The sequence below is a fragment of the Protomyctophum parallelum genome, assembly GCF_964188405.1.
Source record: "Protomyctophum parallelum genome assembly, chromosome: 3".
NCBI lineage: Eukaryota > Metazoa > Chordata > Actinopteri > Myctophiformes > Myctophidae > Protomyctophum > Protomyctophum parallelum.
Window position 1 is genome coordinate 50,179,425 of NC_139698.1, and position 18,737 is coordinate 50,198,161.

At 41.9% G+C, this 18,737-nt stretch overlaps 1 protein-coding gene across 1 annotated transcript; it reads right to left on the reverse strand.

The window, feature by feature from the left end:
* Nucleotides 1–7,523: 7,523 nt before the first annotated feature.
* Nucleotides 7,524–13,122, reverse strand: rps19 (ribosomal protein S19). The gene is made up of 6 exons (XM_083760536.1): nucleotides 13,081–13,122; nucleotides 12,322–12,392; nucleotides 11,352–11,452; nucleotides 10,104–10,287; nucleotides 9,017–9,071; nucleotides 7,524–7,610 (listed from the first exon to the last, which is right to left on the reverse strand). The coding sequence occupies exons 2-6, from the start codon at nucleotides 12,390–12,392 to the stop codon at nucleotides 7,548–7,550; spliced, it is 474 nt and encodes a 157-aa protein (XP_083616662.1). The 5' UTR covers nucleotides 13,081–13,122; the 3' UTR covers nucleotides 7,524–7,547.
* Between the last annotated feature and the right edge of the window lie 5,615 nt (nucleotides 13,123–18,737).

Consider the following 18,737-nt stretch of genomic DNA (forward strand, 5'->3'; position numbering starts at 1 on the left):
ATGAAAGCTGGAAATATAATTCTGCCCTATCAATTCCCAGTACTCACTTACTGTAGTACTAAAGTACTGCTAAAGTAGCCTACTCAGTAGTTCCTATTCATTCTTTCTACCTCCTTCTTGACCTTTCTTGCACTCTAAGCGTAATCACTTTCAGCCACATCATTATAGGTGAAAAAGCAACAATTTGCAATTACAATTTCGACATTTCTTGTGATGTGACGCTATTTTCGCTATTTACTTCACTGACCATGTGTCCACAGGGATCAAATCAAATACTCTTTCCCTCTGTGTCTACACCAATCCTATACGTCTACGCTGAAAATAGCTTATCGACAAATTCATAATGTGCCGCGTTGTGGCTATATATATTGTTTATTTTTGTAGAACTGGGGAGCAGGAGTATGGGTTTTATCGGAGACATTATATACATATTAGATAGGCCTATAGATATTTAATTCTAGGTGAGATATGTAGGCTGCACTGTGTCGGCTGAGAACAGACACCCGCTGACACCTCTGGCTTCTGTCTCTTTCCATTTGTCCCTTTGTACCCTCCCACAGACACATGCACGCACGCACGCACATGCATGCACGCACGCACGCGCGCACATGCACACATGCTCGCTCCAATCTGTCTCACTATCTGTCATTGTGTCATTCCATCTTTGTTGACCAAGTATCATCATGCAAGTCATCTCTGTTAACCTTTCATTCTGTATGGAAGAAAACACAGATATACCACAGATTATGCAGAGTATCAATGCCTATAAAGAAATGTAACTCTGAGAAAGACCAAATGTAACCAAATGGACCCGTAAATTGTGTGAGCGCATACACACACACGTAACACACATACACTGGCAGATATAAAGACAGACAAGCACGCACGCACACGCACACACGCACAGACTGCTAGTCCTGATGGCTTTGTAGACAGCATCTGTTTACTGTGCCCCGTTATCCTCCCCCATTCATGCCCCACCCATTGAGACAGGTGGGGGGGATCCACGCATGCACGCACGCACGCACACACACACACACACACACACACGCACACACACACACACACACACACACACACTCCCAGAGGTCCCAGTATATGCCAGTGACACATGTTGGTGTCTCGCTTACACACACACTCACACACCTGCTGTGGGGCACTGCGCCAGTGCTCCCTGGTGCCGGGGTGGCTGGGCGACACACTGCGAGTTCACAGCACCTGCTCTGAAGCCAAACACAGGATGACAGATTAGAGCTCACCATACACAGGAGACCGGCAACGTGCACGCCCACACACACACACACACACACACACACACACACACACACACACACACACACACACACACACACACACACACACACACACACACAACGCTAAAAGGCAAGTGTATTTCACCACAGTTGGGACCAAATGGACCCATAAGGGTGTGTAACCCTAACCCCAGTGTAATAAGGGAGTGTAAACCCAGGATATGACCAAATGGTATGGACCCGCAAGGGTCAAACTACGTCTGTACTCTCTCACTATCTCTCTCTCTTTCTCTCTCTCTCACGCACGCACGCACGCACGCGCACGCACGCACACGCACACACACACCACACACACACACACACACACACACACACACACACACACACACACACACACACACACCTCATCTATCCGTCAGCCAGTACAGGCCCGTAGGGACAGATAAGGTTCTAAGTCAGATCTCTTGCGGTGGTACAGTGTCCTCGCTGACATGGTCTTTACAAGGCCGAGGGGAGCGGGCTCAGTGCCGTGCTAAAACAACACGCTGTGACCTTTCCTTCCCTCACGCTAATTTATATAAACACACCCTGAACGGGGCAGGCCCGCAGGCCCAGAGGGCACAGCATAAACACACACCCTGTGTGCGACTGTTAAAAGTCCAGCTAAATGGCTAAATTGCTCTATGCTACGTCTTCTCAAGGTTTTTACAACAAGGAAACACAAGCATTATCCGTCCTCTAAAACTCTCCTAAGCCGCCGCCTTAGCTTTGCCTCTGCTTCCCTCAGCTTTTAATCTGCAGGATTATTATTATTATTAAATTGTATTAGCATTGTCTTTGTGACACCATAATACTCCTTACTATGCTGTAATGTCTTTATATTCTTTTAATTTTTTAGGGGAGAGGTGCTGCCTTTATTGATTGTACTGTGGAGAAATAGCATTGCAGGAAACGGGGAAAGAGTCGAGGAGAGACATGCAGCAAAGGCCCATGGGGCTCGGGGAGAGAACCCTCAACTCGTGGTTCCTGCCTTAACCCATTCTGACCTGAGATCAGATTCATACGAGGTTTCCACTGGACACACGCTGGTCTGACGAACCCATTCTGACCTGAGATCAGATTCTAAAAATGTCAGTCGTTCTTCGATTTAAAAAATAAATAGCAGACCTACAAGCTCGTATCGCGCCACTCGGTGGCGCGATATGAGCTTGTAGATCTGCTATTTTTCAATAGCTAAAGCACGACATGATGCCAACACCAAAATGGGTGCCCGGTCAGAATGGGTTCAACGTAAAGATTATACAGCCATTTGAATAGTTGACTAAAATGGGAAGTGGAAAAACTAAATCGCATCCACCATACAATGACACTTATCCTTATGACTAACTTAAAAGCTCTGTTGTACAAACAAACCATAGCGACCGACCATAGCAGATTCACAAGCTCACACTATAAATGGGCCCATCCATACTAAGAATGATAACTACGTTGATAGTGTCCAAACATTTTGAAAACTGAACGTGAGCTAGTAAATTTGGATGAATTTTGATTGGGTACCAGTGTGTCAAATTGAACTGAAAGTTCATCACCTATACTATATTGTTCATCACAGTGTATCATGAATTATGTTTTGTGGTGTGAACTCCGCCCTCCACTTGAGTTAGAACACATTATTAAACAACTTACCATGCATCACTAATCAGGGGGAGAACATAGGAGATCTACAATCTAACAACATGTCACACACATGTTGCATTGTGATCTTGTAGATTGGCTATTTTCGCTTTTGTGTAGAATGGGGGGAAAAAAGAGTGGATCAAGTACAGCGCCGACCCGGTCAACCAAGTATTAGTTTACTTCGTAGTATAGAAGATACAGGGTTTTAGTGGCTAAAGCCAGCAGGAATACACAGTGGGATTTACGTGGGATTCTCAGGGAAGAAACGAGACATGCCAGAGATGGGAATGCTGGGAATCTTCCCTCTCCTCTGAAGGAGATGAGCCACAGGGCATGCAGGGAGGGAGTGGGCTGCGTTTGTGTGTGTGTGTGCCAGTACTTCTATTGTTGTGAGGGCCATGACGTCCACAGAGGGGATCTAAAGATATGTAAAGTTCTGTAAATTGATTATCATTATTCTTGTAAACAGGGCTATTTGAGAGAAGCCTAAAGGCATTAATGCGTCATGGTTGTAATTAAGGTCAGGGTTCGAGTTTAGCAGATTTGCCTAATGTTATGCACGCAGTGTTGCTATTTAAAGGTTTTTAGGTTGTATTCGATGTGGTGACTCCTCTTTCTCTCTGAGTGTGTGTGTGTGTGTGTGTGTGTGTGTGTGTGTGTGTGTGTGTGAGAGAGAGAGCGAGTACATAGATATTTTGTGCACTCGTACATACTGTACTGTACGTATGCATGAATGTTTATTAGTAATTACCATTACAATGTAATGCTCTTCAATGGATGGTGTATCTAAAGCACCTCACAGTACACTGATGCGAATAAAACCAATAGTCTTGGTATAGCGTTTGTATTACTGCCATAACATAACAGGACCAATTTAAAAAACGAAATGGCAATGCAGAGGAATATAGAGAGGGGGCGGGGGGGGTGGTGGAGAGACAGAGAGAGTGAGAGAGCAAGAGAGCTTGAGAGAGAGAGAGAGAGAGGGAGAGAGAGAGAGAGAGAGACCTTCTGTTTTTAGCTCTGGGAGATGAACGTGACTTCATCCATTCTAAGTGAGATGGAACTGAGGTAAATTGGAGGGGGTGAAGAGAGAGTAGGCACGTACCAACTCCCCCCCCGCCGCCCACTCTCTCTGTCTCGCACACACACACACACACACACACACACACACACACACACGGAAGGAAAACAAAACACCTGTGTTGATGTACACGTTGTTAAAAGCAGTAATTGTTCCATTGCTGTAAATGCTGTAGGGGAGCCTAATTGCATTGAACAATGGCACATGTGGTGCAGTGCACAACAGAAACAGAGTTTCAATGACAATATGACACCCACACAGTGGCAACATACTGAATGTACACATAAATATTTACTTCCGCCTACACACATTGGCATGAATGTGTGCGCACACACACACACACACACACACACACACACACACACACACAGAGAGATAGGTTCTGCCCAAAGCATAATTTACTTCACTTGAAAAGTCGGCAAACGACACCATCGTGCCGGAGTACAAATTAGTTTTAACAGGAGCAAGTGAACAAACATGGCAAAGCTGCTGCTGTGCATTCCACACATTTCTTCCTATCACCCAAGGACATGTTTATCCCCGTCTATCCTCCAAATTACAGGGTAGACGGAACACAGAGAGAGAGAGGAAGAGCCAGAGAGAGAGAGAGAGAGACTGGAGGGGGGGATGGGGACTGGGGAGTTCAGGTGTTCAGGAACAGCTGGTCTCCAAATAAAACGAAAAGAGGGTGTGGGAGGTGAAGAGAGAGAAGAGCACCAGAGCAAGAGAGAGAATGAGGGGGTGTTGTGAATATAATATATATGAAGGCTTAGAGATTAATTTTCCCTGAGAGATGGGTGGTGGAATAATTGATGGAGTCTCTGTGTATATGATGATTGACATTGAGGAGGAAAAAGAAAAAATGATGGCCCTGTACACATTTTGGCGGGGGTAGGGGAGCATTGTGTTGACTGTACACAGAGAGAGAGAGAGAGAGAGAGAGAGAGAGAGAGAGAGTGAGAGAGCGCAATCAACATGCAATGGGTCAGGGATGTGCGAGTCAGTGCGACACACAGATGCTATTAAGCAAACAGAAACAAAGCATGCACACTCTCTCTCTCTCTCACACAAACACACCCACAGAGCACAGCAGGCACAGGCACGGGCAGAGTAGAGCAACATAGACACAGCCATCAGCAAACAAAGCCCCCTGGTTGTTGCTTTCCAAATCTGGACACAAATTAAGTGAACAATATGAAAGCCATCTCTATTATCTCAAAGGGGGACATGGATACATGAAAACTGCACAGCAAACACATTTCCTCTCATTTGGTGGTGGCTGTAAAATGGTTGCTCAGCCCTAAGGCTCTGTGCAGCAGCTCTGAAGAATGATAATAATTGACTATAAGCTCCAATGGCCACTAAAAGAAAACATAAATGGAAATGGTTATTTGTTTTCTTCTTGGCCTTATCTAAAGTTGTTATTTTTCTATGAAGAAGAAGCCATGCTCTGGTAAAGAGACACTATCTCAGACTAATCCAGACTAATAGATCTCATTATAACTTTTGGTTAAGCTATGCCAGCTTTTGAATATCAGCTTATGACCTTTTTTTTATTGCTAAGAATCTCGTTTATGGTCAGTTAATCATTTTATTATGCCCCTCCACACTGATCTTTTCGATTAATTTCATTAAATTCTTTACACACTGCACTTTTTGTTTTGGAGGGGTGGGGTGTGGGGCTGCTCTTTGGCTTTAAATTGCTAGTATTATTACCTGACAAATCCCTTTGAAAGGATTTATTTATTTATTTTTCCTCCAGAATTGATGCAGACATTATGGACATTTCGTGGCTTTTGGCACCCTCTGCAGGATATACAAAACACCACCAAATCAGTTCAATAACGGGCTGCTACAGTACACGATTAGATCTGGCTGTGTACAGAAAAGGCAGAGCTATTGCATTAAATTGAAGATAAACTATGGGGACATGTTTCCACCTATGCAGGAAATAGTTCACAAAATGGCCCAGACACGGTGTTGGATAAAGAAATAACTTAAGGCATAACAAATAAATAGGTTTGATATAAAAAGGGTATGGCTGATGAGATGGAGCATAAGTCTCTCATCTCAAGTACGGTAGATTAAAAATTCAAACATTGGTCCTTTCAAAGTCTTACAAACAGTAGTTTACCACTACATCTTTGATTGATTGAAATATGTATAGTACATTTCAAGCACAACTCAATACAAAGACTGTTAACTGTGAGTGGACGACCCAATAAAGCATTACACTGGTTTACAAGAGGGTCCACCATCCGCAAGCAGACTTGGCTCATTATACCACGACATATTTTTTTATTCCTTCTGATCTTTCGTCAGAAAGATATTGGGTTCTTGGTAGTTGGTACTGTGCTCGCTAGTTCATTACTGCATTAAGTAGCAAACCTCATTCGCAGCCAGCGCCTCAACAAAGACGGTACCTGTCAAGAAGTGCTTCCACAGCTGGTTTGTGCTAGTGATAAAATGTGTTGCTTTGGCCAAACGAGCCTCTAGGGGGCACTGTTGCCTTAGCTTCACCCATTAAATTAAAATGACATCATCCCTTCCCTTTCTAACGAGGGAACTGTACCTCATCACCATTGATCGATTAATGAATAGAATAGTGATAATCTGCCATTGTTACACAAAAAATAAAAACACTGTTGAGATTGCAGTGAGGGGGACACCATTTACATTCAAACACAAAGTAAGAACATGGCAACCAGAGACAATGTAGATCCCTGGTTGTTTTGAAGGGCTGCCTTCATGCACACATTTACAGAGCGAGGAGCTGCAGCCGTCTACAGGTTCACAGGATATAGATGAACAGTATACTAGCAAAGCTGTCAACTCTTAGAAATCCCTCTCTCCAGACAAGACAACATGCCCTTTAGGCTGGGTGACATTCAGAACCAGACAGACAAATCAGCTTATGGGTGTTTCAAACCATGGACCTTTCCTTTGTCAAAATGAGGTTCAAACAGTACACTTGTCAGGAATGCAACATAATAATCAGATCAAGTAAAGTAGCCATTATCCCCATAAAGTAGTTTCCATTTCAAAGCAAAACGCTATTCAGCAGTGAGACATGCCATGGCACATTTTGATGCAATATTCAAAACCTCAACTTTAATTGAACAGGTTTCAAGCAGACCAAACTATTGTAAACTAGTGTACTTTTTTATCTATCAAACACATTGAAAGCAGTCGATGCTGCCGACCATGACCAGAAACAGCATTATTTTGTGCAATATAAATTACATTAAATATCATGAGCTATTACTTATAATTATCATGGTACAATTATTGTACATCTACTTATTTTGTATGTCACGTTTATAGTGCATGTAATGAATGGATCCAACTAAGTAAAATTAGCAGTCGCCTAGGCATCAAATAATGGGGATCATCCAACCACTTTCTTTTCTAATCAATCCACTATGTCATGTATAAAATCATCCAAACAAATACAGCTATTGTAATTTGTACCACACAAACATGTGTTCTAAAGAAGTAAACAGGGAACACTGTTAGTTTCTCAAAATATTTATTTTTTATCCAACAATCAACGCCGCTGCTGCCGCCGCCACCACAGACTTCTTGTTTGCTGCTGCAACCTGTGGAAACCAGAAAACAAGAATTCAATCATTTGTATTCAAAAACACTCTAGACGGGGGAAGCTTACAGCAAGTTGAGTGAAAATGACTGAATCACAATTCAACTCAAAGCTTGGAAGACAGCAATAGTTTTCCTCTGCTGCCAATGAACTAACACCATCCATAGTCAGACGGTATAGGACAGGATCCCCACAAGTTTCAATAAAACCATCAGAAAGTACAAAACACAAGGGGTTTGGGGAATGAAGGAGGTAGGGGTGCCAACTGCCTGCGTGCCTGTTGCCAGCTATGTGCAGCAGACGCAGGCAGGGCTGGGCACAGGTTAGTTCATCTACATAGCTCTCATTAGCGTGGGTAAACAAGGAGAAAACTGGTGCCATACGGTGGCTTTGCCAAGCATGAAATTCCTTCCTCGGGTTTACCCCTTTACCCTTGGATTATCACTCCAATGGTGCTGCTGCTGCAGTGCCTGCCTCCTCTCACGTCACTATAAGGCAGAATGTGCGACTAACAGACAACGACCTGCCGCTATGCTACACGGACAAACCAGTAACTCAGTAATTTAGCCTCTATAGAACAGCTGACTTGCATTCTGCAAGGCACTTTGGCAGAAAGGGAAACTTGCCCAAGGACAAGTTTTCAAAGCAGTGCATGCTCATGCTATGCCGGTGCAGGGTGCTTCCCATAACAGACAAAGAGGTGTAAGCATCAAAGCAGAGGGATGTTTTAGTGATGAAACTCACTTTGGATTGAGCCACCACATTGAATAAGTCTAGACTTCAAATAAAACAATGCACCATAGAAGAGCATGAAGCTGAACCTTGGTGCTGGCCAGAAATTAAGCCTTTGATACAAATCCGTCAACTCAGGATTTTTAAATTGATTAACTTAAGTTCTGACAGAGGGCCAAAAGCAGGCCATTGCCCAAAAGATGCTATATCACCAAGGTTACATTGTGTAGTGGGCAGCCCGCCACCCCTTTTTGTCAGAAGGAAGACAATTCTGTATGTTGTGCACCTACACATAGAACAGATTAAGCTTTGATTCCTGGTAAGGAGATACATTCTCATCCATTGCATACCACATTAAGAGTAATATTTATTCTATTGTCATCCATCTCATATCACTTGTACTAGATGCTGACATTTGTCTCATTTTGAAAGTGCCATGGACTGTAGGGAAGACACAGGAGAGATGGTCTAATCTGTCCAGTGTCCAGAAGGGATACATTATAACAAAGCATTTGTGTTATTTGTGTTAATTTGGGTTTGGCACATACCATTTGTGTACAATATCTACTGCCAATTATGTATTGCGATTTATGCTTTCCTGAAAATAAAAAACACATGGCAAGATAAACTATGGTGCTGCTTAACCTTTAACAGAGTTGAGAAAACCTTTCTCACCTGCCCAGCAATTCTGTCCAGGTCTCTGTTTCCCTGGGATGTGAGTCTGCGTCCGCTGAGGGGAGAGAGGTCAGTGAATATTAAGACACTGAAACACAGTGGCACAACTGAGCACATCAGCCAACACAACACAACCTGGTCAAAAATCAATACACAACACAGCAGAGTATTCAATAACACCTCAACTACATTGGATATGCCCCATTGACCACAATACTGTGGTCATGAGGAGGCGGCCAATCAATTCTTCCTACATAGAAAGGAAATCATTCACTCCGACATGATGAACAAGTCAAACTGCAGTGTCATTTTCCCGAATCACTTCAACTGATAACAGCCACAGAATTAGTGCTGCAGCTACAGAAATGAAAATGTCCATCACCATGGCTCTGGCAAAGTCTTCATGAATATGCATGTAACCTACCTTAAATATTAAAAACTCAAATTGCTTCAACTACTGACTCTGGTGTCTGTATTTTGCAAACTTAACACATTTAACGTTTTCAAAAATAGCAGTTCTACAAGCTCACAACCCGACCCATTGTGATGCGTTGCCAGCTTGCAGATCAAGTGACTAAACTAAACCTTTCTTCATGAATATACAAATCTTGACAGCTGCCAGAAAAAGCAGACGATATGAATAACAGCCTTGTGCGATTTAGGACGTACTGATAGCATTGCCATCTTGACACTACTACACTATAATTCGTCAAAACTGCACTTTTCAAAAGAGTCAATATACAGTATGCTGTAGTATATAAACTAGTGCAGTTTCAATCATTTCCACTTTGATGAGTCAAGCAGTGATGCCGGGTGCATGCAATTTGCATGCATTTTCTTGGCACGCAATTGTGCTGCATGCCAATTTCTTGAGAACCATTGACCCAACAGGCTTCACACTCTACACTGCACTTCTACGGGTGCTCAGCAATACATCTGCCCCGTGTGACATACATGCATAGGGATTTATGGACTTTATAAATCAATGTTTTATGCACTCATCCTCAAGTGTTCTGCTCATAAATATGTAATAAAGTACGGGGGTGAACCATGGAAATTAACAAAAAGGGCATGCATTTCTGCTCACCCATTGGGGTCCTTCTCAATCATCTTGAGCAGCTCAAGGGACTGAAGCACCTTGCGGGCCACGTTCTTGGATCCAACGCTGAAGTGGGAGGGGCAGACACCATTCCTATTGCGACCACCATAGATCTTGGTCATGCTGCCTACACCAGCACCACCACGCAGATACAGGTGGCGCACAGTGGATGCTGACAGAAGGAAGATTACCATGTTAGATAAAAACTAAATCAAAGGCTTCGGGTGACATCTTGAATGCTTAAAACTGCAATTATGTTATACACCAATATGCTACCCAAGGGTGTGAACACCACCAAGTCAACCTGGTATCCATAGGAAAACAAACTATGCCAGGAATGCCACATTTGCTGCCGACACCACCATAGGGGTCTTTGTAAACTTGTCAGTTTTGCATATTAGTATTAAAGGACCACTTTTCAACCTATCTTCATATAATAGGTCCTCACTAATAATCATGATAAAATGGCACGATTCTTTTCTACTCAGTCTGTGTCTCATAGGAGGTCTGTGGGCAGTTTAGAAACAGTCTTCCAGTGACATCATCATTAGGCAGATTATTTTTTAAACACGATTTATTTAGAAAAATGTTTAGATTTTCATTATTGTGAGAACGATGGCTTCCATTTTCGAATTGCAACTTTTCAGGACTAGAAAGCCTGCAGTTTTTATTAGCTTGTATTCCCCATCGATGATGTCACTGGAAGACGGTTTCTGAACTGCCCACAGCCCTCCTATGAGACACAGACCGAGTAGAAAAACATTGCACAATTTTTTCATGATTATTAGTGAGGACCTATTATATGAAGATAGGTTGAAAAGTGGTGAAGTGGTCCTTTAAGTCACTTGCTTATTGTACTGTACCAATTTGTTGTGCAGCATATTAACATTTTTTTTTTAATATTTCCCCTCCTGCTGTATTCTATACGATGCCTGTATTGTCACAGTAAATGCTTATTTGATTGTACCACATAAACCACAGAAGACAAAACGGCACATTTCTAATAACTGGGATCACTTGCTCAAGCCTGGCCAAGCAAAAAGCCAGTTCATAAATCAAGCCATACAGCATAACAATGTAACAATTTAGTCTTCACTGCAACCGCATTGAGTAGGCGGCAAATACATCCAACCATCTGTCACACATCCCATCCCAGAAATGTAATGCAGATTCGGCAGGCCTCTGCTGCACCAATAGTTATGGAACAGACAGATGCAGAGAGATGCAACGACTTACCAGCTCTGATGTAGAACCAGTTGTCATCACTGGGAGCCAGCTCTTTGTGCTTGGCCAACTTGACAAGGTCAACCCAGTCTGGCACCTTCAGCTTTCCTGACCTGGGGACAAGATTATAGAACAGAAAAGACTTTGATACAACGTAGTAGAAAGGTTTTAATGTGGACAATACACGGACAGAATGAGAAGTATTAGAGGAAAACTAAATAAACCCTAATGTATGGTAGACCTGACCAACTTTAATTTGTGCCTGAATTCCAATTAACTTTGGGCCAAATGTTTGGTGAAACTGAGGTACTGTCCATTTATATCAAGTATATATTTTTATATCGCATCAAATGGGGAACTGTGTTCCAAAAATAAACAAATTATCCCGGCGGTTTGACACGTATGGATATAAAGAATCAACAGACGTTAGAAAACGTAAGTGTTACTGCCGCCGAATTAGTTATTTATTTCATAGTCTGTCTCTAGTGAAAGATTGTGACTGACTACTATCGTAAATACAGAAAAAAGGTTTGTTTTTACCTTTAACAGAACGATGAAAGGTTACTTAACTAAACAATGATATGATTCAACGATATTAACGGAAATGACAGTGTCAGTCAGGAATGAACCTGCATGTGAAAGCTTTATTTGTCATATATTGTATAACTGTAATGAGTCTGAATGGGAATAAAGATTAATTTATTTGGTTCCCCATATGCTCCAAAATCGATATTGCCAAACGCCATTAACTATTCATGCCTAGAATAGGCATAGGGATGCTAGGTTTGCTGTGTTTAATATAGAACACACACACACACACACACTGACGTATTGGTAGTAGCATACATTAATTCCACATATCCCTGTATAAAGAGTTATTGTATTTGTTATACAGAGTACACTTTGCTACATTACATTTCATATACAAAGGCATTACATTACATCTAATGTAATGCCATTACATCCATGAAAGCATACTTACTTTTTCAGGAAGGCTGCAAGGGCACGAACAAATTCCTGCTGGTTAACGTCTTTCACTGTGACACCAGGCATCTAGAGAAAAGCAAGATTTGAAATGTTTATTTAGTAAAAATGGACATGAAACATTACTTAGACTATAATGATCCGACAGGAAATCTGTTGTGCTACATACATCCTACATGAAGACATACTGTACCATTGTTAATTTAACATTACACCTACGACAACCGGGCTATAATAAGAGATATTGATTAACTAAGTTAGTGTAGTAGGCTGGTTTTGTCGCGTGTTGCCGATGTACAAGCCTTGACATGCTTTCTGTCGGCATAGGCTGCCTTCTATGAGTTAGCATTAGCTAGCTAGCTTCATGGGATATGGCCAACCATTAACATCGTAACCTGCCGGGTCCTAGCAAGTTATCCCAACCAAGTACAAGGTTCGGGGATCCTTGTGTACTCGGTCAATATATTCACAGGTTTATTTTAAGTGTACAATTGATCAAAAGACATAGTTAGCTCGAAAGCTAGTAAGGCTCAATGCGGTAGCATGGGGGCAGCCATCATTGACAGCACTCTAGCGCGAGCGCAACACATAATATAAACCTAAGTAAAAGCTATTTATCGGTTTCATACGCCAGTACTAGGCACCAATAATAATCAATCGATATTGAAACGTCAGTCCGGTTAAGTTTAAAGGTGGGTAGTTATAGAGTAGCCGTATATTTCATATAATAACTGAGGGGAGAGAGATGTCCGTTTACCTTGCTTCTGGACAGCGAGAGGAAGAGAGGGTATACGGGGTTTCCAGCCCGTGTTAAAAGGGGCGAGTCACGTTACATCACGCGAGATCACAGTGTGTAAAGATGCACAGTATCCCTGCATTAAATGTATCTCTCTCAACTTCTTGTAACTTTATGCCCCAAACTGACTGTATATACAGGTTTTGTAGCAAATTGTAGAAATATTAGACCTTATTGTCAAATGTTTAAGTCATGTTGTAATCATATATAATTGATTCATTGATTATTTATTAACAGTTTGCAGAATGTGTACATTTCACATGAAAGTGCAACTCAATACAAAGACTGTTACTGTGGAGTCAGTGTGGACGACACACTGATAAAGCATTACACTTGTTTACAACAGGGTTCACCATTTTCAATTCATCAGAACATTTTGAGACATACAAAATATATACTTCTATATTAAAAAAATCACACCTGTGTGAAGTGAGGGGCGCTCTTATCATCGTACATCATCATGTATCATCTCATACTGGCCAATCAGAATGCCTGTTGCCAAAAATCATATTTGGCGGACATTTGACCTAATTTCTCCTTTCATTGTCGATGGCAAATATGAGATGTGTGGGGACAAGATTACGTAAATTTTCCCTGCATTGTTAATGGCATTTAATGTTTGTGTTGCGGACATTTTGTGATAATATTGTCATCCACTCTAACCAAGAAGCCGTCTGCCTTGCTGAGATTATTTGATCCAAAGAGAATGGATTCAGTTTTTCCTAGGCGTAAAGATAGTTTGTTATCAGCGAGCCAGGTGCAGATTCACAATGTCATGTCGTTTACATTTATATTGTGTATAATTGTATATTGTATAATTATTACTTGAAAATACACACCACACACACCACACACACACACACACACACACACACACACACACACACACACACACACACACACACACACACACACACACACACACACACACACACACACACACACACACGTGTATATAAAACATGCCTTGATGTCCCTAGTGCTAGTGCCCACTGCCCACCAATCCTTATCCAATTTGCAAATAAAATAAAAATATTATAAATAAAGATCTATACAAAGGGATGCTAAAGGGACTAACCCAAGAAAGCACTATTATACAGGTATGGCTTGTTTATCCTGTTTATTCAATTCATTGAAACATTTCATGACAAACAATAACAGATGAATACAATACAATACATGAATTCAATGCCTTACACGTGATTAACAGATAGACCCCCCTGACAAATCACTAATTTCACGATAACAATTAAAGCATTAATATACTTTATTACTTTCCTATATTATATTTGAAACATAAAATACTTTAAATTAAATACCAGTATTTTACGTGTATGATATTGCATAGGCATATATGCAACACTTTCCCGTGTGTATCCCATTTTTCTTTTGTCCACAGTTTCACAATTCATCCAGATAAATCCAATTTCCAACATATCAGGGGTCAGCCAACTCAGAACAACTTTACGTTGCTGTGGCTGATGATGCTGATGAACACAGTTGAGAGTATCAAGGTGATTGGAGGTCACCTAATGGGGCTCCATGCAGACTCCAGTCAGCAGCCTGATAGGCGTTCCTGTTTTGGTGAGGATGTTGTCACATATGCGAGCTGCATGCATGACTGCTGGTGCCAATTGCCAGACCTCATAGGTGACACGGGACATTGGGTATTGTAGTTCTCGACTCAGGTAGTGACCAAATAAACTTCACTCGACATGCCAATAGCACCACCACCAAAGTTAGCCATCTGGTTATAACCACGGCCGTCTGTCTATGTGTGGTCAAGCAATCATCAACCTTCACCATTGATGTCTACTATGGAAATTGAACATCCATCAAACAGTTTGATCCGGTCCAAAAGCTACCGTACATACAGTATTCAGCTATGGAGCAGAGTTAATCAGTCTGAGATCAGTGCAGAGGAAGGCATCGATGCAGTTCATCAGCCTCACCTCTGATCTGAGAGGTCTCTATCTCTCAAGGACAGGCATCTAATCCCATTAACCTTAAAATATGTGTACCATGCCACAGGAGGCTGCATTATTGGACCTTATTCTTTTCTCAATTTTCTTTCTTGACTTTGCTGCTGAATTGAATAAGTTTTAATACTTCCTTAATGTCAAGTCCACAATCACCGTCCCAGAGGGAGTTCAACAAACCAGGTGTGTAAAGTTGCCCGATTGGACAAGGCTCCAAAAATACCTAGAGATGCAAAGTTTGGGTGTGTTTTATTTTCTCCCAAATAAATCCTCCAACAACAATTGCAGTATAAATAGTGAAGGCCTTAAATAACAAATTAAAATAAGACTTTACCAAAATAACAAAAATTAAACTAATACTTGACAGCAAACTAAACTAACGAAAACAACCAAGGAACGTAAGATACTGTTTAACAGGCGACACCCTTATAAGACAAGGGCCCTTGTGGCTCTCTCCTAGGTGCTTGCAGCTTGTTGCTCCAACTAACTGAATGCTGCTGCAGTCTCCCTCTTATAGGGAGTGGATTCTACCACATGGCATGAAATCAATTAACCCAGGTATACATTCTCATAGCCCATGACTAACCTCACCTTTAAAGGATGTTGTAAAACATAATATAAGTCACATTTATCACCCAACATTATATTCAACAGAATAAAATATTGCTCTTAAATACAGACAGAAAACACACCCCTCCTCCTCTACAATACTTGGCAACCTCCAATTTAGAGAGGCGTGCCCGCACTGATGAGGTGACCAATCAATCAACAAACAGAACACTTCAAACATTAAAATGCATTGGGAAATACCAGGATGTAACACCGTCTATGACGAACACTTCCACACAGTCATTTCCAAAAGCCGGCCGGCAATGTTAGTCAAATGGAAGCTGCTGTGTACTTCGAAGTGTACGTTGTCCTCAGTGTATACGGTATGTGTATAGGGCAGGGGCTGCCCCGTGACAAGGTGCAACCCAGATTTGGCTAAAAAAAGGGATTTAATACATTTTGCTCCTATGCCACTAAAATGTGGAACACCCTACCAACAGCCATTAAGAAATGTGAATCCCTAGACTCCTTCAAAACCGCTTTCAAAGAGCACCTACGGACGGCTGCAATTCGAAACTGGCCCCTTCTCCTTTTCCCCCTTCTTTATTCCCATACTGTACATGTTTCCCCCATGTACATTATGTAACTGTCTTTAACTGAATAGGCTATATGCTGATTTCCTTTTTTCATAGAAGTGTATACATATTTGTACGTCTTTAAATGTTCAGATTAATTGAAAATGGAGGATCCTTATAAACAAGTCTTATTAGTACCTTTCTGGTTTCATGCGCATAGCAGTTTTTGTATTGACTTGTACATACTGTGAATACAATTTTCAATCAATCAATCAATCAATCAATCAATCAATCAATCAATCAATCAATCAATCAATCAATCAATCAATCAATCAATCAATCAATCAATCAATCAATCAATCTCTAACTCTAACTCACCTTGTAGGAAACATGCACACCATTCTTTCTTTAGGAGAATAATTCTATTTTACACAGCCAGCAGGAGACGCCAAACAATAAATAAATAAATGTAAATTTGCCCAGGCAAAGAAAAGCTATATTACTGCAACTAACCCATGTCAAGTTGAGGGAGGTAAATGCTGCTCATATAACTTCTTTTTTTAAAGATGGAGTGCCACCATTTCTTTCCACCCTAAAACATGATCATCAGGTATTATTTACAATATAAGGGGGAAGAACTTTTTTCAAAAAGTGCACAGTTCACTAGTTGGAAGAAACACACCATTGTGGAAAGGTTTAAAGGTTTTTATTGAATGAGAGAATGAAGTGATGAGGAGGGTTGTGATGATGAGGAGGAGAGCGGGGCGTGGGTTCCGGGGGGTTCGCCGACCCTGAAGTCTTTGGGGAAGGGGTCGTGTGGCGGTCAGCCCGCGGCACACGTGGGGCGTGATCGCGTGGCGGTCAGCCCGCTGTACGCTTGGAGGCGTGATCCCCCGTGGGAACTGTGAGGAAGGGACGAGGTGAGGAGAGATGGAGGAGAAGGAGCAGTGGAAGCTGCTGGTCTTGAGGTGGTGATGGGGATGGTGGCGGGATACGAAAAGCATAGAGGATGCTGGGTTGTCTGAGGCGGGTATAAGTAGGCTGGGTAGATTGGCAAGGAGGGCGGAGGATGGCATGAGGGCATGCCCGGCATGGTCAAAGTGTGTTTCTCCGCCTCCTGAACATCAGTTGTTCCAACTCCATTATTTGTTAAAATAATGCTTTTATGTGGACACGCCCACCAGTTCATTAAGTATGCCTGGTTTTCCTGGTGGGTGGTGATGGGTGGTGATCCACCTGAACCCACAGCTGTAGTTGTATGATAAAGGGGGAGGGGTTAGGGGAGGGGCTGATAATGTGATGTCACATTACTGTTTACTTCATTGGCCCGTTTGACTGTCAAGGGTTCAGCCTCCAGGAAGAAACCCTAAATACAAAGTCAATACACAATTGCACATAAAAACAACTCCAGTCTGTCTAATTAAGTAGGCTACTGTCACCTCATAGACACATGAAAAACTGGAAAAATTAAAAAATTGTGGCACTCCATCTTTAAAATATATATATAATTTTGCTTGCTTCTTTTCACCTGACAGGGGGGAATTTCGCCGGCCAGACGTAGCGCGTGGAAGGAACACGTTATTCCAACGAGTTCCTTTCCCTCCATCAGGCGTCCCGGCTGGCCAGGGGGAGGTATTGAGACCAGGATTACTGCATCTTTTTTGTAAGGGTACCTCCCCTAGGAGGAGACACGGGGAGAACATGCAAACTTCACACAGAAAGACCCTTTCGCCAACCCCACATTGGGTATGGTCACTGATGACGCGGAGGAGGGAACACGCCCCCAGCGCCCACAGCGGGAATCGAACCCAGGACGTTCTAGCTGTGAGGAGACAGCACTACCGACTGTGCCACGTACCGTGCGTGCCCCCTTTTCAATCTTTACTGACCTCACAATCTAGGGGAGAAGCCTTACATTTGCAAAACAATATGAGTGGAGACAAAGCTGATAAATACTTTGGCATGCCTTGCCAAGAAGAGAAGATTTGTTAACAATAGTTTTTATATGTAAACCAAGCTGAAAAAGGTGAATTTATACGTTTTGTTTTGTTCAGCATTGACCTCATGGTTTCAGCATAGAATTATTCTAAATGGCCTCTTTCAAAGTATATTCTCAAAGCCCTTACAATGCTCAGTCTGGTAAATCCTCAAGCCCTGATGGCTTTGGGTGACATTTTAAATCACACTCCTCTACCTCTATCTAGCTATGCTGAATTATTCAGCCAAAACAGGAATCCTCCCTCTGCAGTTATTAAGGGAGGCCTTTATGGGAGAAAAGAAAATTTCCTGACAATTGTGCCTGTTACAGGTCAATTGCATCACTGGATTTTGATTGAAATTGATTTCCTACAATGACGTCATTACAACTTTTATGTTTTCTCCCACTTATTAATGTGGCTCAAATGATATAGAGAAGAAATTGGAATGATACAAATTGGAACGATACAGAGAACTAATAGACGGGAGTTGCACCACTTGGTTCACACTGGTGTGATTTTTTTTAAACAAGATAAAT

Bases quoted from the DNA above. Each gene is read 5' to 3' on its own strand.
- rps19 (XM_083760536.1), bottom strand. From the start codon at position 12,392: ATGCCTGGTGTCACAGTGAAAGACGTTAACCAGCAGGAATTTGTTCGT. The intron at 11,453-12,321 runs GTAAGTATGCTT...TCTTGTCCCCAG, and splicing joins CTTGCAGCCTTCCTGAAAAA to GTCAGGAAAGCTGAAGGTGC. The intron at 7,611-9,016 runs GTGAGAAAGGTT...TGGTTTCCACAG, and splicing joins TGGACAGAATTGCTGGGCAG to GTTGCAGCAGCAAACAAGAA.